Source organism: Danio rerio, chromosome 13, assembly GCF_052040795.2.
Source record: "Danio rerio strain M-AB ecotype USA chromosome 13, GRCz13ab, whole genome shotgun sequence".
Lineage (NCBI taxonomy): Eukaryota > Metazoa > Chordata > Actinopteri > Cypriniformes > Danionidae > Danio > Danio rerio.
In genome coordinates, this window is record NC_141033.1 from 1,787,338 (window position 1) to 1,811,279 (window position 23,942).

The following is a 23,942-nucleotide window of genomic DNA, read 5'->3' on the forward strand; positions in this document are numbered from 1 at the left end:
TTACAGCGCACACACACACTTCATGGCTGAGTCTTGTTGAACTGTATGTGAACATTACGACGCATTTTCCTTACCTTGTTTTGCCATGTGTTTTGACTTTCGCCTTGTTTGTCGGAACCCTCTACAGCGCGACTAGGCCAAACGCCGGCCTCCACCAACTTGATGTACAACTCATCTTTTATAACCTGCTTTTTTTGTTCTTTTGAAACTGTTAACTCCGCTATTAGAATTAAATCTTTTTTTCTACACCTATCATATTCCTCTAACGTGGGCAAGAGAGAAAACTTAATTAGATCAAAATCCATTTAAAGTTTACTTAAGCTCCTCCCCTACTAAAAACAGCCAAGCTAATTTTTAAAGAAAAAACTATCGAGCAAACGAGCGGACGAGCCCCCAATTGTTACGTCCCGACCAGTTTAGGGTTGGTGGGAACAATAACAAGAGAGTAAATAAATAAATGAATTAAACTTAAATACTCAATTTAGGGTTTTCCCTTTCTCCTGTCCCAACTAACAATGATCACAACATTTATCAAGAAGTAACAAGGTTCATTATTTTCTTAGACAACAAAGATATTAGAAGCATCCCATCGGAAGGGAATCCAGGCCAAAATAATAAACAAAAAGTCAGCTAACTTGCGGGAAAATATTTCTAACATACCAAATAAAAAGTATCGCAAATAAAATTACAACAAACTTCCCTTTCTCCCTCGCTGCCACAAACCAGGAGAAAATGTTTTTAAAGTAAATGGCAATTCCCAACTTACCGCTTCTGTTTAAAACCAAAATGATATATATATATTTAATAAGTGAAAAGCACACAGGCTCAGATCTAATGGCGAGCAGTTTAGAAAAGAATTAAATTGTCAGCTAAAGAAATCAATCAATCACACCAGTAAGTCAACCAACAATCTGGGGCAGGAGATAGGAGACGCTCAGAACAACGACGACGACGGAGATTTGCGACCTGCGCCGAGCAGAAAGATCCGTCCTTTGTTCCTGTCCTCCAGCTTATATACCCTCCCACTCACAACACAGCTGGACCGCAATCAAGCGCAGCTCCAGAGGGAGAGAGAGACCTGCACATGCTCCACAGCGCGCAACACAACATCAGCTCCAAATGCATAAACAAAACACAAATCTATATATATAATATATATATATATATATATATATATATATATATATATATATATATATATATATATATATATATATATAATAAATGAACAAATAATTAATATGTTCTTTAATGTAACAATGTACGTTGCCTGCTGACCTTCTGCCTGTTTACTGACCACAACTCTGGATTGCCCTCATACATCTGTTTGCTCCTCAATTGACTAAATAAAGATTCTGCATTTGTATCCGCACCTCTTGTTTTAGCGGCACTTCACGTTACAATATCTAGTCTAATATTATGTGCTGTCATCATGGCAAAGATAAAATGAATCAGTTATTAGAAATGAGTTAATTAAACTATTATGATTAGAAATGTGTTGAAATTTTATCTCCGTTAAACAGAAATTGGGAAACAAAAATATGCAGAATTATTCTGACTTCAACTGTATTTACATCACCAAAATTCATCAGGACAGTCAGCATGTATGACAGTACTTTATTTGAAGCTGTTATATACGAAATTACTTTCAGTTTACTGTAAATTACACATTTGTTGTATACAGTATCATTCACGTTTTAGCAAAATCTATGGAAAATGTTTTTGATTTGGTTTGTTTATCTTTCGGTTTAGGTGATCCAGGGGAAAAGGGTGATAAAGGGAGTCAAGGACGGTCAGTAATCGGGGACCCAGGTCTACCAGGACCACCAGGTGAGCAGATGCAGCATTACTATCACTTTATAGCTGAACATTTAAGTGGGGATGTTTCCTGGGGCGAAGTGGTTAGCACTTTCGCCTCACAGCAAAAAGTTTGTTGGTTCGAGTCCCAGCTCTGTCATCTGTGTGGAGTTTGCATGATCTCCTCGTGTTGGCGTGGGTTTCCTCCGGGTGTTCCGGTTTCCCCCACAGTCCAAACACGAGCTATAGGGGAATTTATTAATTAAGTTGGCCGTAGTGTATGAGTGTGTGAATTTGAGTGTGTATTGGTGCTTCCTAGTACTGGCTTGTGGCTGGAAGGGCATCCGCTGCGTAAAACATTTGCTGGATTAGTTGGCAGGTCATTCCGCTGTGGCGACCCCTGATAAATAAGCCAAAGGTAAATAAATGCATGGGGAGAGCATGCAAACTCCACACAGAATTGCCAACTGGTCCAGTGTGGACTCGAACCAGCGATCTTCTTGTTGTGAGGCGACAGTGCAAACCACTGAGCCACCGTGTCACCCAGAAACAGAACATAAAATGCTTAACATTTAAAGCAAAACTTCTTCATTTCTCCACTTTTTTTTATAAGTATATGAAAGCAGTCTTTGAAATAATCTTGCAAAAAAATATATTGAAATGTGGTTTGTTTACAGGTTTTTTTATTTGCATTTTGGAAGTGAGAATGTGGCCACAGTGATTTACAATTACACATTACTGCCACCTGCTGTTAACCAAGAGCTCAGAAGAAGCTCTATCTTTAATTAGTAGCAGAACAGCTCACAAATATATAACGATGCACATGTTTTGGAGACGACAGACCTTAGGACAGTGTTTTGTTTTTAAAATGACAGCCTACAAAGAGAGCATATTTCCTTAAACTCAATAGAATATGTGAACATACTAGGGAATACCAATATGGCGGCTTAGTGACTTCACTTTATATTACATCATGAGCATCTAATTCTATATATAAATCAGTGGCAACAACACACCTATACTGCAAAATCAGAAAATACAGGTTTGAGGGAAAACTTGATAATCCTCGGTTTAAATGTCTTTTTTTGGCATAAAATAAAATTCATTCATAGATTTATTCATTTTCTTTCGGCTTAGTCCCTTTATTATCAGTGGAATGAACCACCAAGTCATCCTGCATGTTTTACTCAGTGAATAAACTAAATTGGCCGTAGTGCATGAGTGTGTGTGAATGTGAGTGTGTATGGGTGTTTCCCAGTATTGGGTTGCAGCTAGAAGGGCATCCGCTGCGTAAAACATATGCTGGATAGGTTGGTGGTTCATTCCACTGTGGAGACCACTGATGAATAAAGTGACTAAGCCGAAGGAAAATTAATAAATGAATGAACTCAGATCTTCATAGAATAATATAACAATTATTAAAACTTTACTCTAATGGATGAATACTTAATTGTATTTTCAAGAAGTGTCTAATTTTTTTAATTTATTAAATTTAGTTCAATTAACTTAATTATATAATGATGAATTCATTTAATAATTTAATTTTGTCTTGTTTTTTTTACTTTATTTTATATTTCTTATTTTATTTTATTGCAAAGCATATTATTTATTTAATTATGTATTATTTATTTATTTATTTATTTTGCACATTTATTTTTTTTTATTAATGCTCAAATTGCAACAGTAGGCATTATAGGAAGCTGAAAGCTTAAAAAGCATAATGACACCCCTTTAAAATAAAGCCTGACTATCTATAATGTACAGCTGAAGTCAGAATTATTCTCCCTCCTGTAGATTTTTCTTTTCTTTATCACATAATTCCCAAATTATGTTGAACAGATTCAGGAATTTTTCACAGTATTTCCTGTAGTATTTTTTCTTCTGGAAAAAGTCTTTTTTGTTTTATGTTGGCTAGAATAAAAGCCGTTCTTAATTTTTTTAAAACCCATTTTAGGGTCAATGTTATTCGCCCCATTAAGCAATATTAGTTTTGGATTGTTTCCAGAACAAACCACTGTTATACAATGACTTGCCTAATTACCCTAACTTTACCCTAATTACCCTAGTGAAGCCTTTAAATGTCACTTTAAGCTGAATACTAGTGTCTTGAAGAATATCTAGTCTAATATTATTTACTGTCATCATGACAAAGAGAAAATAAATCAGTTATTAGAGATGAGTTATTAAAACTATTATGATTAGAAATGTGCTGAAGAAATCTGCTCTCCGTTAAATAATTCTGACATCAGCTGTATAATGTTCCAGGTCCGACAGGTCCAGCAGGGGTCGGAAAACCAGGTCAAGCAGGTAAACCAGGCTCACCTGGCCACGAAGGCAAGGAAGGCAAGCGAGGTCAAAGCGGAGAGCCAGGTCAGCCCGGAATCTGCCATCCGGCCATGTGCTACGGCGCGATGATACGGAGGGATCCCTTCAGTAAAGGGCCAAACTATTGACAATGCAGACAGTCTGGACGCAGCGCTGGAGGAGAAAGAAAAAAACACACACAGCCAATCTCAGGATGATCATATCTGAGTGTCTCGCACACTCGCGGACGCATGAAGTACCTCGAATAAGTGTAAATAATAAGATGACGCTGCCTACATTAAAGGGGACCTATCATGCCCTGATTTACAAAAGTGTGTGTAGTGAAGTTCAGCTCAAAATACCACACAAACAATGTTTAATAACCCTCCGCCGTTTAGGTTGATCCTAATTGTGTCATTTTGGTGACTGTCGCTTTAAATTCAAATGAGATTGGGCTCTTTTCAAAAGAGGGCGGAGCTACAAATGCCTGTGTGTCACCATAGTGGCAGATTCAAAAACAAAACTGAGGTCTTTTGCTAATGAGAGAGCGATGGTCATTAGGGGGCGGGGCTTTCCCCACTTATGACATCATACAAAGGGAGAATGTCAATCAAAGTGTTTCTGTTTTCATCAAGACTGATTATAAACAATAGGATTAATAAATGTTTGCCGTTAGAAGCTGAATATATTCACCATCAACTGCATTTAAACACCCTCTAGAAGTGATTTCTGCATAATAGGTCCTCTTTAAAACCACCCGCTGTCCATGACTCCATCCTGGGCCATGATTTATTATAGTCTGGAGGAACCGAACGCATCCGAACGCTTGTGAAAAATCATCCAGTGTGAGGATTTCTGGAGATTCTACCTACGGTTCAACAAACCTCCTCAGTTTTTCGCTCCCAATCAACCATCGCCAGCTAATCATCTCATTGTGTTCTTCATGCCAGATTTCCTGTCTGTTTTGCGATCATCTTTGTTTTTCTGGTTGGGCTTTTTTTTTTTTTTTTGCTGCTTGCAAGTTTGTCTTGAGAGTTTTAGGAGTTCTTCAACGACGCTTCAACAATGACTTCTAAGTAATACTGATGTCTTTTGGTAATGTGTGTGTGTGTGTGTGTGTGTGCAACACAATCTCACGGCAATTCGTAACTTTTTCATTTAGTGGCTAATTCGTATGAATTCGTACGATCTAATTCGTACAATTTAGTACGATTTGCTTTTCCCCCAATGACGGTTGGGGTTAGGGGTGGGGTTAGGTGCCACGCCTCCTTTTTAAAATCGTATCATTTCGTACGACTGAAATCGTACGAATTCGTACGAATTAGCCACTAAACTGGCAAAACGTAAAATACATACGTTTTCTCGTGAGATCAGGCTGGTGTGTGTGGTAAAAGGGTTCCCATATCATATTTAGACCAATGAAAATCCACTTTTCTCACTGAAAAAAAAAAATGATTAATTGGATTTACTATTTTTTTTCAAGGTGAGTGCTTGCAAACAATGTTTATGAATGAATTTAAACAAACAAACTGAGGCCTTGTTTACACTAATACGTTTCAGTTTGAAAACGCATACGTTTTACTACGGTTACGCCATCCGTCCACACTACGCCGGAGTTTTCGAGCGCCGAAAACGGAGCGTTTTGGAAACGCTGGAGAGGCTGTTTACATTCTGAAGCGCTGCTGCTCCGTCTCAGTGTGGATGAGGGAAAACGGAGACATCTGAAAACGGAGGCGGGGCTGCTGAGATTCGCTAGCTGATTGGGGCTTTTGTGTCATTGCGTATCCTTCCCTTATTCGTCAAGCCCCTACCACATGACTATAACACATGGCTTTAACGCTACCGGAAGACAGCAGACCAGTCTTCACTGTAAACAACAACATGGACACAGAAATGGGAGCGTTGTTTGCACTATTGTCTGTTTTAGGCGCCATTGTGCAGTTAAACTCTGCCTTTTTTACTACAGCGGCGGCATACATCCGCTAAAACGCGCATGCCTAGAGTGCGCGAATGGTCAAGTGATATACGTTTTTGATGGCCTAGTGTGGATGTAGATATGTTCAGAAACACTAGTGTGGATGCGGATCGCTTTCGATCTAAAAGCCGTTTTCAAACTAAATGCACTAGTGTAAACGGGGCCTGAGTAATGTTCAACTTCCTTTGTTTAAACTCAGCCAGTATCAATTGTTTGCAATTGTAACGGAGGCCAGCTAGTGTGTGTTGTGCAGGTAAACCTCACTCCTCTGACCTCTAACTGTGCTCTAGCCACACACACTAGAGGCCATGGTCTCCTTGTTAAAGGAGCCGACTCCCATGTGGGAAGTTGCCAGGACGATACCAGCCCGGAGCGGGTTGGGTGGCGTAGGATTGGCGGGGTTACACAATCACTGACCTTAATTTTAGTAAATCAAATGAATCTTTTTTTTCAGTGTATGTAAAGAAATATTGTATAGTGCAAAGAAGCATTTGTGCATTGAAAACGTTCCATGGATGTTAAAGGTTCTTCAAAGGTGCTTGTAGTGCTGTGCACAAAATCTGGAAGTATCACTTAATTAAAAAAAAGCACAACCAGGGTCAGGAAAACAGGTAAAAATTAGAGGAATTGTACACTTAATAATTATATGAACAATTAGTCACCTGGTTCAAACCTCGGCTGGGTCAGTTGGCGTTTCTGTGTGGAGTTTGTTCTACCTGTGTTCGTGTGGGTTTCCTCCGGGTGCTCTGCTTTCCCCCACAGTGCAAAGACATGTGGTACAGGTGAAATGGGTAGGCTAAATTGTACGTAGTTTATGAGTGTGTGTGTGAATGAGTGTGTGTGGATGTTTCCCAGACATGGGAAAGGGATGCTGGAGGGGCATCCACTGCATAAAATCATGCTGGATAAGTTGGCAGTTCATTCCGCTGTGGCGACCCCAGATTAATAAAGCAAATAAGCTGAAAAGAAAATGAATGAATTTATATTTGCTGATATATAAGTAGAATTTCAATTAATACAAAAACTACAATTCCTGTAAATTCTACATCTTTTGCAGATCTGGGTCACGCTTTTTTTAAATTTTTTATTATGTGATGTTTCCAGATTTTGGGAACAACATTACATATGTAAGTGATTAGATAATATCTATAGTAAATGGCATAGAAATAATGATTAGTGTTTTTCTTGATAAAGGGTGTGTAGTCGAGTGTAATGAAGCACACCTTCCCATAAATGTACATTTCTTTTCTGTTATTTATAAGAACTGATATCAGTTACAGCTCTTCTTCTCTTTTTTTATAACTTGTATGTGTTCAAATGACTTTTGATAATATTGATTAAATCTTTTTTTATTATTATTGTTTCTGCTGTTGTTGATTTGTATGTTGAGAATAAATAAATAATAATTAAAATAAATAAAATAAATAAATAATTAAATATTTAAATAAAACAATTAAAATAAATAAATGTAAATGCAATAAACAAAAAACATTAATTAGAAATTATTAAAAAAATAATTAGAAGTAAATAAAAAAAATTAATAAACAAATAAATGATAAAAAATATTAACCAAATAAATAGAAAATAAATAAAAATATATAAAAAATTAAATATTGAAATAAAAAATAAAGTTAATATAAATACAATAAATAGAAATTAAATAAATAATAACAAATAAATATAAATGAAATAAATAAGAAATAAAATAAATAAATAATAAGAAAATGAATAAAATAAATAAAATAATTATATATATATAAAAAATTATTAAATATTTAAATATAAAGCAATTAACATATATATAAATAAAATAAGTGAAAAAATAAAAAAATAAATAAATAATAAAAATATAAATAAAATAAAATAAACAAAAAAATAATAAAATAAATTTTTAAATAAGAATGATTCAAATACATATAAATACAACAAGTAAAAAAATAAACAAGTGTGTGTATAAAGCATTGTACCATAGGATTCCTACAACATGCAAACAATCCCAAATTAAAACAATGTTCTACTCACAATTTCTTGGTTACAAATCTAACCTCAAATCACAACATTAAATCAAAATACCATAATTAAGAACTGATGGAGTAATATTGTTAACTGATTGCTGAAGAAAACTCGCCCGCTGTAATTCTGCTGTTTCTCATATTCAGTCCTATAGATGTCGCTGTTGCTCTTTTGTATATTTCAAATGTTTTCGAATAAAGCTGAAGGTCTTTATCAGATCACTTGAAGTCAATCTCTTTATATCATATTTGAGGGAGATATTTATTTATGTTGCATTACAGTTAATACAGTATACACAGTACCACAGTAGCAGGTAATGTGTCTACTTTAAAACTTTAAATAACTTGTAAAAAATAAACAAGTCGAATTATAGGTGAAATTCACCATAGCTGGACTGTGCAGATATAAAACACGGGCAAAGTATAAAGATTTCAGAAGACAATACGCATCTATGTATTTTTAATTTATTTGAAGAATTGTAACAGGCCTACCTCATCCAGTGATCCCTTTTCAAGATATAATTAAGATTTAGTTATTTTGTTTAAATATATTAAACAAATTGGGATTGGGTCAGTTGGTGTTTCTGTGTGGAGTTTGCATGTTCTCCCTGCCTTCGCGTGGGTTTCCTCCGGGTGCTCCGATTTCCCCCACAGTCCAAAGACATGCGGTACAGGTGAATTGGGTATAGGCTAAATTGTCTGTAGTGTATGAGTGTGTGTGTGTGTGGATGTTTCCCAGAGATGGGTTGCGGCTGGAAGGGCAGCCGCTGCGTAAAACATGTGCTGGATAAGTTGGCGGTTCATTCCGCTGTGGCAACCGCTGATTAATAAAAGGACTAAGCCGAAAAGAAAATGAATGAATGAATAATAAACAAATTATATTCGTTATATATTATTTAATATTTATTATGCACACAACGTATATTTTGCTTTCTGTAAATCATGACATAATTGATAATAGTCATAACTATAATTAACATTATTATTATAATTTTTATTATTATTACTATTTTATCAGAATTTATTTTTAGGAATATATTATTATTATTATTATTATTGTTATTATTATTATTATTATTATTATTATTATTATTATTATTATTATCATTTTCATCATACTTTACTTTTAACAATGTATTATTGTGATTATTATTATTATTCTTAATTTTATTATTATTGTTATTGGTATTATTATATCAGAATTTATTTTTATTAATATATTATTTTTTTATTTAATTTTATTATTCTTCTCATTATTATTATTATTATCGTTGTGTTTTAACATCATTATTATTATTATCGTTTTCATCTCACTTTTTTTAATAATTTATTACTTTATTATTATTATTATCACTATTATTATTGTTGTTATTGTTATTATTATTGTTGTTGTTGTTATTAATATTGTTTTGAAGTTTTTTTACCATTCCTTGTTTTTATTAATTTATAATAATAATAATAATAATAATAATAATAATAATAATAATAATAATAATAATAATAATAATACATTTATTCATTTTCTTTTCGGCTTAGTCCCTTTATTAATCCGGGGTCGCTACAGCAGAATGAACCACCAATAATAATAGTAATAATAAGTATTATTAGAATTATTATTATGTTTTAAAATTATTATTTTATTGTAATTTATTTTAATTAATATATTTTATTGTATTTTATTATTATTATTATTATTGTGTATTTTTATTATTATTATTTATATTCTGTTTTATTATTATTATTATATTCATCATACTTTATTTTTAAATTATTTATTACTTTGTTATTATTATTATTAGTATTGTGTTTTGCTGTTGTTATTTGTTTCACCATTATTATATTTATTAACTTATTATTATTATTATTATTAATGAATTGTTTTAAAAAATAAAAGCATTTCTGACTAAATTTCTTCGCCATCAGCTCTAGCTCAGAAATATTACAGTAAATACAGTAAATATACAATTTACTAATTTTGCATATACAAATCCAATAACGATCCTCCTGTACTAGTAAATATGTGTTGCCTTCTCACGGCTGCATTCGCGTTTCCTCTTTAATAAGTTAAAAACAACAATAACAGAAGCCCCAAACAAAGCCAGTGCCAACCAGGGCCAAACCACTTACTCTAAAGTGCCCTGAGTGCGCGAATAGAAGCTGCTGCAGCTGAAATAAAGCTGACAGGTGTGTGTGTGTGTGTGTGTGTGTGTGTGTGTGTGTGTGTGTGTGTGTGTGTGTGTGTGTATGTGTGTCCGCCTGCGCTTTTCCTTTGACTAATCACGAAAGCGCTCAAATATCAAGTGTCTCTCATTTCACGGTGAGCTTGCGTTCATGCCCCGGGTCAAACCATGCTTTATAGGCTATACACGACCGCTAGAGGTGGATGCAAACCCTTAAAAAGTGTGGGACGGACTTCAGCGTTCGGCACTCATGCAGGGATGCGCTTAAGTCAGTGCGCTTCTGCTCACAGGTGAAGAGCGCGCGCATAGTCACATACATACCGCGTTAATCGAAGCAATCTGAATGATAGCAGAGAGGATGTAGTGAAGAAAGAAGTCCAAACAGAGTCTAAAGAAGGATTTAATACTTTTGTGGAGGAGAAAGTTGGTGCGCCATGGAGAGCAGCAGCATCATCAGCTGAAAGCATCATCATCCTGGTCAAGATGAGAACATTTGGACTTCTGTGGAGCTGTTTAGGCTTTCTTCACGGCGTTCAGTGCGGTTTGGGAGACAACCATGTGCACTCGAGCTTTATTTACAGGCGCTTGCGGAACCACGAGCGCCGCGAGATCCAAAGAGAGATCCTCTCCATCCTGGGCTTGCCTCACCGACCCAGGCCGTTCTCCCCGGGCAAGCAGGCGTCGTCCGCGCCGCTCTTCATGCTGGATCTCTACAACGCGATGACGACGGAAGAGGAGAACGCGATACTGGGGAAATCGCTCGCGGGGAAAGTGCGTAAAAGTGCGCCCGGAGCTCCGCACGGATATTCGCGCGCGCCACCGCGTGTTCCGCAGCCGCAACACTCCCGCGCCGCGCCGCTCAGCAGCCAGAGCCCGCCGCTCGCGAACGCGCACGACACAAACTTTCTTAATGATGCGGACATGGTCATGAGTTTTGTCAATCTAGGTAAGTGTCAGCTGGGTGGCAGTTTCTGTCCTTATTATGGTGTAAAGAGGTCACGCATTAAAATATTTTTTTTTCTCTTTTGTTTTCTTGTGATCACGACTTATTTTTTGCTTTTATTTAATTATGTGTTTATTATTATTATTATTATTATTATTATTATTATTATTATATTTATTACTATTATTATAATTATTGTTTTTATTCATACATTTTCTTTTCGGCTTAGTCCCTTTATTAATCTGGTGTCGCCACAGCGGAATGAACTGCCAACTTGTCAGGCACGTTTTTTACGCAGCAGATGCCTTCCCAGCCACACCTCATCTCTAGGAACACTGAAAAAAATTATTCAAAGATGATTCCTTAGATTTACTCAATTTCTTTACGTTAAGAGGTTGTAAACAATTTATTTGGGCTGAATTTAAACAAACAAATTAAGTTGAACATTACTAAACTTAATTTGTTTGTTTAAATTCAACACAAATAAATTGTTTGCAACAGTTCTGCATGCAACACTTTTTTCAGTGAAATGTATTATTATTATTATTATTAATAATAATAATAATATTTATTTATTTATATTATTATTATTATTATTATTATTATTATTATTATTATTATTATTATTATTATTAATAGTATGATTGGGCCGAACATTTTCTATATGTAGCCAACACTCCGGCCTTTAAACCGGAATCTTCCTCATGTAACTTGATGCTTGTATATGATGATCACGAGAAAACAAGAAATATATATTGCATGGCCTCGAAGGACTTCTGTAGTGTTTTGTTTACATTAAATAATAAAAAAATATGCTCCACTCTTAAAAAGCGAAGGATCCTCGAAGAGGCTTTAAAGGGATAGGTCACTCACTATTTATACAGTACAACAAGTAGAGATTCACATAAACAGTTGTTTCCCCCCAACAAAAAATAATTAAGTTAACTTTAATTTAAGTGGATTAAACTTAAGACAATTTAGTCCCACCACAAAAAAACAAAAAAAATCAAGATTTGTGTTATTTCAGCTCTTTTTAAATAAGTAGTTTGAACAAGCTGAAAACATATATATATATATATATATATATATATATATATATATATATATATATATATATATATATATATATATATATATATATATAGTTGAAGTCAGAATTAATAGCCCCCCTTTGAATTTCTTTTTCTTTTTTAAATATTTCCTAAAATGTGTTTAACAGCACAAGGAAATTTTCACAGTATGTCTGATAATATTTTTTTCTTCTGGAGAAAGTCTTATTTGTTTTATTTCGGCAAAAAAAAAGCAGTTATTAATTTTTTTTAAATCCATTTTAGGGACAAAATTATTAGATCCTTTAAGCTATATATTTTTTTCGATATAACCATCGCTATACAATAACATGCCTAATTACTCTAACCTGCCTAGTTAACCTAATTAACCTAGTTAAGCCTTTAAATGTCATATATATTGAGTGTAAACTCTCCCTTACATGGTTTCAAATCTGTCTTTTGTCTTCTGTTAAGTGATTGAGAAGATATATTGAAGAAAACTGAAACCTGTAGATGTCTACAATACTGTGGAAGTCAATATTACATACTTGGTGCTTCATTAAGTCTATAAAATCACCAGTTATAGCCTGCATTGTACTTAGAAGACACACTGGAGTCTGGAAGAGCTGATTTAATTTAATGTGATATATTTATATACTGACAAAGCTGGTGAAAAAAACATAACTAAGGTGTATTGGAATTAATGCATTTTCTACATGCAATGTGTTTAATAATGCTCAGGCTTTACTATTAGGTTGTGCTGGTTAATATAATGCAAAAAAAAAAAAAAAAAACAATGAACAACACATTACAGTATTTGTTCATGTTAGTTAATCTTAGATAGTGAAAATACAGTCGTTCACTGTTAGTTCATGTTAACTCACAGTGCATTCAGTTAATAAGCATGAGTCTGGATGTTAATAATGCATTAGTAAATAATTAACCATGATTAATCAATGCTCTAAAAATATTGTTCATAAATAGTTCACATTAGTAAATACACAAACTACTGAAATCTTATTGTAAAGTGTGACCATATCAAGATAATTTCCTTGTGCTCTATTTAATGATGTTTTGACTGTAAATTCGTCTGTTAGGCTATTTTAGCAAGTCTGTTTTCAAATAGTTACTGTAATTAAACACTATAATTAGCCATTAATATCTGCTTTGATCTCAAAACGAGTTCTCTCTAGTTTCCCCAGTGCTGTAAATGTTAAAATAGCAGGTGATATATATATATATATATTCTTCACATAACTGGAAATATAGTCCTCCACATGTACGCTGTCCTTGAAAGCTCTATAAACGGTGTATATATAGGTCCGCATGGTTACTGGAAACTCTGAGGCAATTGCAGGTTAGAGAGAAAATAAAAAACGTGGCTGTAAAGAGGACAGAATACATGCGCATACCATAGCGAAAGCGTGAGGCAAGCGTTTATACTGCTGTTTGGAGAATGCTGCGATAGGATGATAAGTGTGAGCTGTGACCTCTGACCTCGCAGTTCACGTAAACTTATCAAGTGACTGTCTGACCTGAGGATAATTGGCCTTAATTACTTCCTGTTGTTGAACAGAGGAAAGCGCTGGAAGGAAAAAAAACGACTCAAATCTGGAAAATCTGGTGCCAGTAGCATGGTTTTTTTTTTCTTCTCTCTTTCTTTGCTAATCTAATTTAGGTGCCAGACCCCTTGCTTGACATGTTTTTTTGTTTGTTCTTCCATTAAAGGGATAGTTCACCCAGAAATTGACTTACACTCAAGTGGTTTTAAACTTTTTATGACTCTTTCTTCTGTTGAACACAAAACGAAAAGATATCATGGTGTAGGGGGGATGTAGATGTACAGTTTTAACCCAAAGAATGAGCAGTCTGTCAGATGAAGAAGAGCCGGAGTCAGAGATTCAAATAAATAAATTAAGTTTGCTGAAGATAGTCTGCAGTTTCATCAGCAGAAGCCAGCTCACCATGAGTTCCTAGGCCGCTCTGCTTCCATTCACAAATCAATAACAATTATACTCTCACATAATGTTATTGACTGCGTCATACATATAGGTGTTCTAACCTGATTGGTTAAAACACAGATAGAAATTTCCACGTGGGTACAATTCTGAACAATATCTTAAGCCTATAAACATCAGACATCCACTAGACTGTTTAGAGCTGACTCCAGACCTGTGAAACGGACCCACAATCAAATAGAACACACACACTTAAAGTACAATCTGTTTCTTACCTAAGGCTGAGCAGTCGTCTTCATCAAAACTGGGTAAAAAACCGGTGAAATCTACATTCAGGCAGTTATATCCTTACTGCACAAAGCCTATCTTGAATAAAAAGTAGAATCACTTTGAAAGAATTAACCGTGATATAGCAGAATCACTTTAGACATTTTAGAAAGTAAAAACAATAGAAACGGTTGCTTCCAGTCCTCAGCCCTTCAGTTTCACTCGAGGTCTCCGTGACCTCTGAGCTAGTTTGGTGGCTCCTGAAAGAAGTTATAAGGAGACAGGCAAATGCACTGAACATTCTTATATTAAGTAATGTGTTAACTTTCTTCATTATTCAATAATCATCTAATAATAATAATAATAATAATAATAATAACAACAATAATAATAATAACAATTATAACATTAATAATAATAATAATTACAACAATAACAATAAAATTAATAATAATAATAATAATAATAATAATAATAATAACAATAAAATTATTATTAACAACAATAATAATAATAACAATAAAATTAATAATAATAATAATAATAATAATAACAATAACAATAACAATAACAATAAAATTAATGATAATAATATTAATAGTAATAATAATAATAATAGCATTAAAAAATAATAATAATAACAACAACAACTATGTTAATAATAATAATAATAATAATAACAACAATAAAACTAATAATAATAATAAATAATAATAATAATAACAACAACAACAACAACAACAACAACAACAACAACAACAACAATAAAATTAATAATAATAAAAATAATAATAACAATAAAATTAATAATAATATTAATAGGAATAATAATAAAAAAATAATAATAATAATAATAACAACAACAGTAATAATAACATTAATATTATTATTAATAATAATAATAATAAAATAATAAAATAATATTATTAATAATAATAATAATAATAATGTCAATAAAAATAACCACAACAACAATAATTCCTTACATTTATATAGCACTTTTCTAAACACACAAAGCGCTTTACACATTTTTAGAGGGAATCTCCTCATCCACCACCAGTGTGCAGCATCCACCTGGATGATGCGACGGCAGCCTTATTGCGCCAGACCTCACACCACACACTAGCTGATTGGTGGAGAGGAGACAGAGTGATGAAGCCAATTATGATAATGGGATGGTTAGGAGGCCAGTGGACAGATTTGGCCAGGATGCCAGGGTGAAACGACCACAGAGAGTCGGGACCTCAGTTTAACATCTCATCCGAAAGATGGCACTCACTGAGCAATATAGAGTCCCCGTCACTTTACTGGGGCGTTAGGACCCACACAGGGCGTCCCCTGCTGGCCAAACTAACACCATTTCCGGCAGCAACCTAGCTTTCCCATGTGGTCTCTCATCCAGGAGGGCGCAGCCCTGCTTAGCTTCAGTGGGCGACCATGTGAGAGTTGCAGAGAGCTAATGTAACTACCATTGTGTTGTGTTGCAATCGTCACCAACTTAAAGCAACAAAACCCTCCAAAAGTGATTCTCAGTGTCTCTTTATCCTGAGAAACAAATCACATGCAACATAGGGCAATATACTGCAGACAAAACTAAAATAAACAGAAGATGTCAAATAAACAACACTGCTACTTTAATGCCTCATGTTTAGTGAAGTGTATGTGTGCATTTATGAGTTTCTTACTTCTGCTGAACACAAAAGAAGATGTTTTGAAGAATGCTGGAAACCTGTAACCATTGACTTAGCAGGGAACATAGTAGGAAAAACAAATACTATAGAAGTCAATGGTTACAGGTAGGTGATGTCAGTGTGTCTGTACATGTTCAGTGAAGTGTATGGGTTTCTTTCTTCTGTTGAACACAAAAGAAGATGTTTTGAAGAATGCTGGAAACCTGCAATCATGGACTTCCATAGTATTCATTTTTGTACCGTGATGCCCCGACGACAGAATTGTCCTTTTTTTAAATGAACTTTCCCTTTAAGTTTGCATTCAAAGTCCTCGCAGAAACCACAATGAAATTGTCTTTCTAGTTAAACGCTCTCATGTACAGAACTAATTGAGCAGTATCTGTCTATTGGCCGGAAAGCACTGGATCTGTTGTTAATTATCAGCCAGGATGCGGGAGTTGAGTCTGGCCAGCTGCTGTAAGTGTGTCCTGCTCTCTGACCTCTCCGTGTTAAGTAACTGCAGACTTTCACTCTAGATAAACTATCGGAGCTGCGCTTTTTCACCAGCACCAGCATGCAAACACACACTTCACTGATGTAGGAGACATAATGCTAATGCTGGAGAGATGAAGACTACTCCAACACCTACAGCCCAAATTATTAGCTCCTTTGCTCTTTTCCAAAATCATTTTCTTATTTCCCACATGATGTTGAACAGATTGAGGAATTTTTCACAGTATTTCCTTTAATATTTTTTTCTTCTGGAGAAAGTCTTATTTGTTTTATTTTGGCTAGAATAAAAGCAGTTCCTAATTGCTTTAAAGCCATTTTAAGGTCAATATTATTTGCCCCCTTGAGCAATATTAGTTTTAGATTGTCACCAGACAATACCACTGTTATATAATGACTTGCCTAATTACACTAACTTCACCCTAATTACCCTAGTGAAGCCTTTAAATGTCACTTTAAGCTGAATACTAGTGTCTTGAAGAATATCTAGTCTAATATTATTTACTGTCATCATGGCAAAGAGAAAATAAATCAGCTATTAGAGATGAGTTATTAAAACTATTATGTTTAGAAATGTGCTGAAGAAATCTGCTCTCCGTTAAAGAGAAACAGGGGAAGTAAGTATACTGGAGAGCAAATAATTTTGTATTTTAAATAATATCAACAAAACTCTTATACCAACAAGACATTTTTGTTTATAACTTTTAAATTCTGTCATTTACTGATTCTTAATTTGTTGTAAACCAAGTTGTGCTTTTTGGTTCTGTTAAATCAGCCTGATCTCACGAGAAAACATAAGTATTTTACTTATGCGTTATTTTAGTTAGGCGTGGCACCTAACCCCACCCCTTAACACAACCGTCATTGGGGGATGAGCAAATCGAACTAAAATGTACGAATTAGATCGTACGAATTCGTACGAATTAGCCACTAAATGAAAAAGTTACGAATTGCCGTGAGATTGTGTTGGTTAAATACAAAAGAAGATGTTTTGAAGAATGTTGTAAACCAGTTACCATTGACTTTCATACTCTGTAAAAATGCAGGGTTCAACACAATTCATTCATGTTGACCCAAAACAAAACAAAGTTAACTTAACACTTAACTAATTTATGTGGATTGAACATAAAAAATTAAGTTGTTCCGATGAAATCTCAAGATTTGTGTTGTTTCAGCTCATTTCAAACTAGCATGAATGAGCAAAAAAAAAAAAACTTTTTTGAGTGTAAGATCACAGTAAAAAAAAAAAAAAAAAAAAATATATATATATATATATATATATATATATATATATATATATATATATATATATATATATATGAGCAATATCACACTCGTAGCAGTGCGATATAGCTGTATGTTGGCACTGGTGGGAGGCGTGCCTTAGTGCCCCCACCAGTGCCGATATACAGCCATATCGCACTGCTACGAGTGTGATATTGCGTTTATACAACAGTTTGACAGCATAATTGTGTATATAAAAACAAAATCAAACATGGAGAGTCTCAAAAACCCTTTTGTATGAGGAACTACTTTCTTCTGGATTCAAATCATAAGCTGACAGTTAAACAGCTGAGCGTGCATCTTTTAAACTGTAGATCTGTAGTGTCTGCTTTTTGCTGGCTGTATGTGGGCGGAGTAATACACAAAGGGTAAAGAGGCTGTAGGAGTTCTGATATTGCAGAATATCGCACGGCTATCAGCCAATCAGATTTGAGAACCAGACAGAACTGTTATATATATATATATATATATATATATATATATATATATATATATATATATATATATATATATATATAAATATATATATATATATATATATATATATATATATATATATATATATATATATATATATATATATATATTTATATATATAAAGACTATTGTTACTTTTAAACATTATTCAAAATATCTTATTTTGTGTTCAACATTTAAAAAAATCTAATAAAACAATAAGTTAAAGGGGGAAAACCCATGCCAAAACAGGAAAAAATGTGAAAAATGCAAACTCCACACAGAAATGCCACCTGACCCAGCCGAGGCTCGAACCAGCGACCTTCTTGCTGTGAGGCGATTGTGTTACCCACTCCGAGCTGTATATATAGATAATAACAGTAAAGTTATATATAAGCATAGTAACCTGCAGCTATATATAGGTGATGTCATTGTGTAATTGTTCATTGGAGTGTATTTGTGTATATTATCTGCAGCTGTATCCCTTCTAGACTTCATTCACTAAACAATACTGGGAAACACCCAGACACACTCTTTCACAATTTAGCTCATTCAATTCCTCTATAGCACATGTGTTTGGACTGTGGGGGAAACCGGAGCACCCGGAGAAAATACATGCCAACATGAGGAGAACATGCAAACTCCACACAGAAACGCCAACTCGAACAAGCAACCTTCTTGCTGTGAGGTGATCGTGCTACCCACTGTGCCACTCACCTTTTAGACTTATAGACACACATTGTGCAATTCCGAGTGTGCTCAGACTTAAAACACACACTGAATGCATCCAGCAGGTAGTTTTCTAGATATATATGCAGAATCCCTTATCTCCTAGGCACTTCTAATACATCAAACCTGCTTTCTCATTAAAGTTTGACCATTGTGGACACGTTTAATAGGCAGCACTGCATTTCTAACAGTGATAATGTCACACGTTATTCATCGTAGATCAGAAATGCGAATCTCGGGAGGTCAGAATAGCACAAAGCATTCTGAAAAAGTCCAAACTTGTGTCTTGTCAGCTTTTCTGTGCTAACCTAGTGTGTTATTAGCGAAGGGCTGTTTTTCTTCACTGACAGCCCATTCATCATGGATGGAGTGTACAGCTACCTAGTGCCGTAATGAACTGGAGATTGCTTTTGTTGGTCGACCCAATGTTTGGACTAGACGTGGAATGTTGATGATTTTGATGAATGACTTTTTAAAGACATGTGCACGACAGTCTACAGTCAGTACGTTTGCACGGACACTAAGGCCCGGTTTACACTGCCAGTTAAATGTGACCCAATTTCGATTTTTTGCTCATATGTGACACAGATCGGATCTGTTCTATGACCGAACGCATGCTTTCGGCTATTCAGAGATCGGTTTAGAGGGTGTTCGAGGGTGAGGTTGAGAACAGGGTGCAGTGGGTTTTGGGCAGCCGCTTCGATCGGGTACTGCACCAAAGTTGGCAACTCGAGGGTGTTTAGTTTACAGACTGTACCAAAGAGGGGGGTGAGTGAAATTAAGGAAGTTTTTTAGGAAGAACTAAAAGCGAATGGTTGCAGAAGACTGGTCTGAAATATGAGATACTCCCATGAAAAACGGAGTGATGGCAGGTATTGCTTACCAGCAGGGCCGGAGTGGGACTCCTTTTCAGCCCTGGAGTTTCAAGCCTCAGACCGGCCCACCTCAGTTCACGACTGACTATATTAAAATAAGGACATTTCCAATTCAGTTTCTAATTTCACTATCATGTCTTTTTTGAGAAAACAGTTGCTTTAGAACTTCAAATGTTCAACAACCATAACAGTAATATGTCTTAACAATAAAAAAATTTTAAAAGACGAGGATCAAACCCGGATCCGCAGCATCGTAACCTAATGTGCTTACCACCGGACCACAACAACTGTGCATCAAGAAGTGGCTCGTCTGAGTAATATCATCATTCACCTACAGGCTGCATCCTGATCACCAGGCTGTGAGAAAATAGATAAAAAGAGCAGAGCTGTGGTAAAATAATGCATAAGAAGACTGTGGTCAAGTAAAAAAAAAAATATTAATTTAAAAGGTATGACTGCTGAGAGCAACAGATTCTGGAGCTAGGGACACCGGCCCTCGCGGCCAAAAAACGAACCGGCCCACCAGGAATTCTCCCGGTCCTCCCGATTAGCCAATCCGGGCCTGCTTACCAGTTTAATAATGATTTGATCTGCTGTAGTTAGAAATCAGACTGTTATAATCTTCTAAGCCCAAGGGCTTATTATGCTGTTCTGTCGGCCACTTGTGGATCGAAAACATTAACCGTCGCCGACAACTCTTTTAAAAATTGTAAATATTTTAAAATAAGCACTATTTTTACAAATAAACTGCATAGTTGCAATCTAAACAACGACATTCTCGACTAAAAAGTCCTCAAAAGTATATTTTGTTGTGTAACAGCAAACTGTAGTGTCTGCTTGTTGCTGTCTGTATGTGGGCGGAGTAATACACAAAGAGGCTGTATGGGTGCTGATCTTATATCATGGCTATCAGCCAATCAGATTCGAGAATCAAGTCTGGACATCCCTGATTTAGACGATACTCTAATTAGGAATCTACCATGCGAACAGGGATTTTTCATGACCTTAATCATACTAAAGTCATAATTGAACTAAACAGAAGTGAAATTAGGGCAAGGCAGTGGCGCAGTAGGTAGTGCCGTCGCCTCACAGCAAGAAGGTCGCTGGTTCGAACCTCGGCTCAGTTGGCGTTTCTGTGTGGAGTTTGCATGTTTTCCCTGTCTTCGTGTGGGTTTCCTCCGGGTGCTCCGGTTTCCCTCACAGTCCAAAGACGTGGTACAGGTGAATTGGGTAGGCTAAATTGTCCGTAGTGTATGAGAGATAGTGTATGTTTCCCAGAGATGGGTTGCGGCTGGAAGGGCATCCGCTGCATAAAAACTTGCTGGATAAGTTGGCGGTTCATTCCGCTGTGGTGATCCCTGATAAATAAGCCGACAAGAAAATTAATGAATGAATGAAGAAGTGAAATTAAGACATGTACACTGAAAAAAATGATTCAGAGATGACTCCTTGGATTTACTCAATTTTTTTACGTAAGGTGGTTGTAAACAATTTATCTGTGTTGAATTTAAACAAAAAAATTAAGTTGAACATTAATAAACTTAATTTGTTTGTTTAAATTCAACACAAATAAATTGTTTGCAACAGTTCTGCATGCAACACTTTTTTCAGTGTAGAGTCTGCTTGGCATCATTAAAGTACAGTACAGATATCTAAACACCACAATTAAGGAACACCTTTAGAAACATTCAAAAAGCAACTAATTTAAACACTTTAATCTTAATATTGTCTTATTCAGATGTGTAAACGCATTCACCATGACACTACTAAGTCCTGTGCTGTTTCTCATTGTTTGGCTTTGTGTTTTTCCCATGCAGTGGAGCGGGATAAGGATTTCTCCCACCACAGGCGACACTACAGGGAGTTTCGCTTTGACCTGACTCAGATCCCAGAAGGTGAAGCGGTGACCGCTGCTGAGTTCAGGATTTATAAGGATCAAAGTCACATCAGATATGAGAACATCACGCTGAAGGTCACCATATATCAGGTCATCAAAGAATATCCAAACAGGTGAGGGCTTTGCTCATTTTACAAGTCTAGACACACAAGAGCAGAGATGGGAAGTAACGAAGTACAAATACTTCATTACTGTTCTTAAGTAGATTTTTCTGCTATCAGTACTTTACTCCACTACTTATTTTTCTGACAACTTTTTACTTCATCTGCCTACATTTTTACACAAATATTTGTACTTTCTACTCCTACATTTTTAAATCAGCTCGGTACTTTCGTTTTCATGTGTTTGGTGTAGCGATCTCGCAATTTGAGCGTCTTTTCGATGCAGTCTATCTTCGTCATTGCGTGCTGCAGTGCACGGCTTTTTCACCAGAGGTTATTATGCACCGTATGTAGGCTAGTTAATGAAGATTACTATGAGAAAGGCTTGGAGGATGACTCGGCAGATAAGACAGAGGAAGACTGCGAATTTAACATGACTGGTGATGCTTCCCTGTTTCCACACTAATAAGACACATTTTGCTCGATCAGATCACAGGTAAACAAGAGAGACACGTTCCAGTTCAAAAACAGCCCATATGAATGCTTAAGTTTAAGATTCTTTTGTCTATGGGATTTGTCTGGTCTGTCAATCTAATACTGTACATTTTTTGTTATTGATTCCACTTGAGTTAAGAAATTAAGTTTTGCAATTTTTGAATCAGTTCAGCTGAACTTTTAGCTTTAAGTATAGATCACTGAATCAGATTAAACCGTAGGGCTCATGCTAAGGAGAAGTTTGAGAAAAAATGAATCTCTAAATGAATCATATGAGAGTCGTTGGGATAGTTAGATAAATAAATACACATTATAAAAGACAATGAAAGTGTTTTTTGACCTTGCATGCAGATCAGCCTGCAGATGGAGACCCCCAAAACCAAAATATGACCTTTTATAATGTATAATAGGGGCTCTTTAAAAGGTAAGTAATTGCAAACAATTTATATACGACGAATTTAAACAAACAAATTAAATTTAGCAATGTTCAAAATATTTGTTTGTTTAAATTCAGCTCATATTAATGGTTTGCAACCACAAACAGTAACTTAAAAAAAGACTAGTAAATCAAATTAATCATTCTTTTTCAGTACATATCGCTTTTTAAAGGAACACTCCACTTATTAAACTGTAAATATGCCCATTTTACAGCTCTACTAGAGTTGAGGCGTTTAGTTTTAGCAGTTTTAGATCAATTCAGCTGAACTTTTAGCTTTAAGCATAGATCACTGAATCAGATTAGACCGTAGGGCTCGTGCTAAGGAGAAGTTTGGGAACAAATGAATCGCTGAATGAATCATATGGGAGTCATTGCGATAATTAGATAAAATAAATACACATTATAAGACAATGAAAGTGTTTTTGACCTTGCATGGAGATCAGGCTGATGATGGAGACCCCCAAAACCAAAATAGGACCTTTTTTAATACATAATAAGGGCTCTTTAAAAGGTAAGTAATTGCAAACAATTTATAATTGCCGAATTTAAACAAACAAATTAAATTTAGCAATGTTCAATGGATTTATTTGTTTAAATTCAGCTCATTTCAATGGTTTGCAACCACTAACAGTAACTTAAAAAAGTGCTGGTAAATCAAATTAATCATCTTTTCAGTGCATATCGCTTTTTAAAGGAACACTCCACTTTTTAAACTGTAAAAATGCCCATTTTACAGCTCTACTAGAGTTAAGAAATTAAGTTTTGCAATTTTTGGATCACTTCAGATGAACTTTAGGTTTGGCGGAAGCACTTTTAGCTGTGATCACTGAACCGGATTAGACCGAAGGGCTCATCCTAAGGACAAGTTTGAGAACAAATTAATCTCTAAATGAATCATATGGGAGTCATTGGGATAATTAGATAAAATAAATACACATTATAAGACTATGAAAGTGTTTTCTGACCTTGCATGCAGATCAGCCTGATGATGGAGACCCCCA

At 35.1% G+C, this 23,942-nt stretch overlaps 3 protein-coding genes across 8 annotated transcripts in view; 2 read left to right on the top strand and 1 right to left on the bottom strand.

Moving 5' to 3' along the window:
* The window catches only part of col21a1 (collagen, type XXI, alpha 1), a 73,374-nt gene extending 65,942 nt beyond the window's left edge, over window positions 1-7,432 (top strand). For both annotated transcript variants that reach the window (XM_087278835.1, XM_087278837.1), the window contains exons 28-30: window positions 1,753-1,830; window positions 4,063-5,207; window positions 5,476-7,432. In XM_087278835.1, coding sequence (XP_087134961.1) covers window positions 1,753-1,830; window positions 4,063-4,250 — 266 coding nt within the window. In that variant the 3' untranslated portion in view covers window positions 4,251-5,207; window positions 5,476-7,432. The remainder of the gene's footprint in view (window positions 1-1,752; window positions 1,831-4,062; window positions 5,208-5,475) is intronic.
* Window positions 1-23,942, bottom strand: part of lrrc1 (leucine rich repeat containing 1) — a 593,918-nt gene that overhangs the window by 144,985 nt on the left and 424,991 nt on the right. The gene's annotated exons all lie outside the window — the stretch shown is intronic.
* Window positions 10,512-23,942, top strand: part of bmp5 (bone morphogenetic protein 5) — a 29,878-nt gene continuing 16,447 nt past the window's right edge. For 4 of the 5 annotated variants that reach the window (XR_015505048.1, XR_015505047.1, XM_087277716.1 and 1 more), the window contains exons 1-2: window positions 10,512-11,214; window positions 21,827-22,019. Coding sequence is in view for 3 of the 5 variants with exons in the window: in XM_087277716.1 (XP_087133842.1) it covers window positions 10,752-11,214; window positions 21,827-22,019 (656 nt within the window). In the remaining 2 variants the exon portion in view is untranslated. 5 annotated transcript variants of the gene reach the window in all.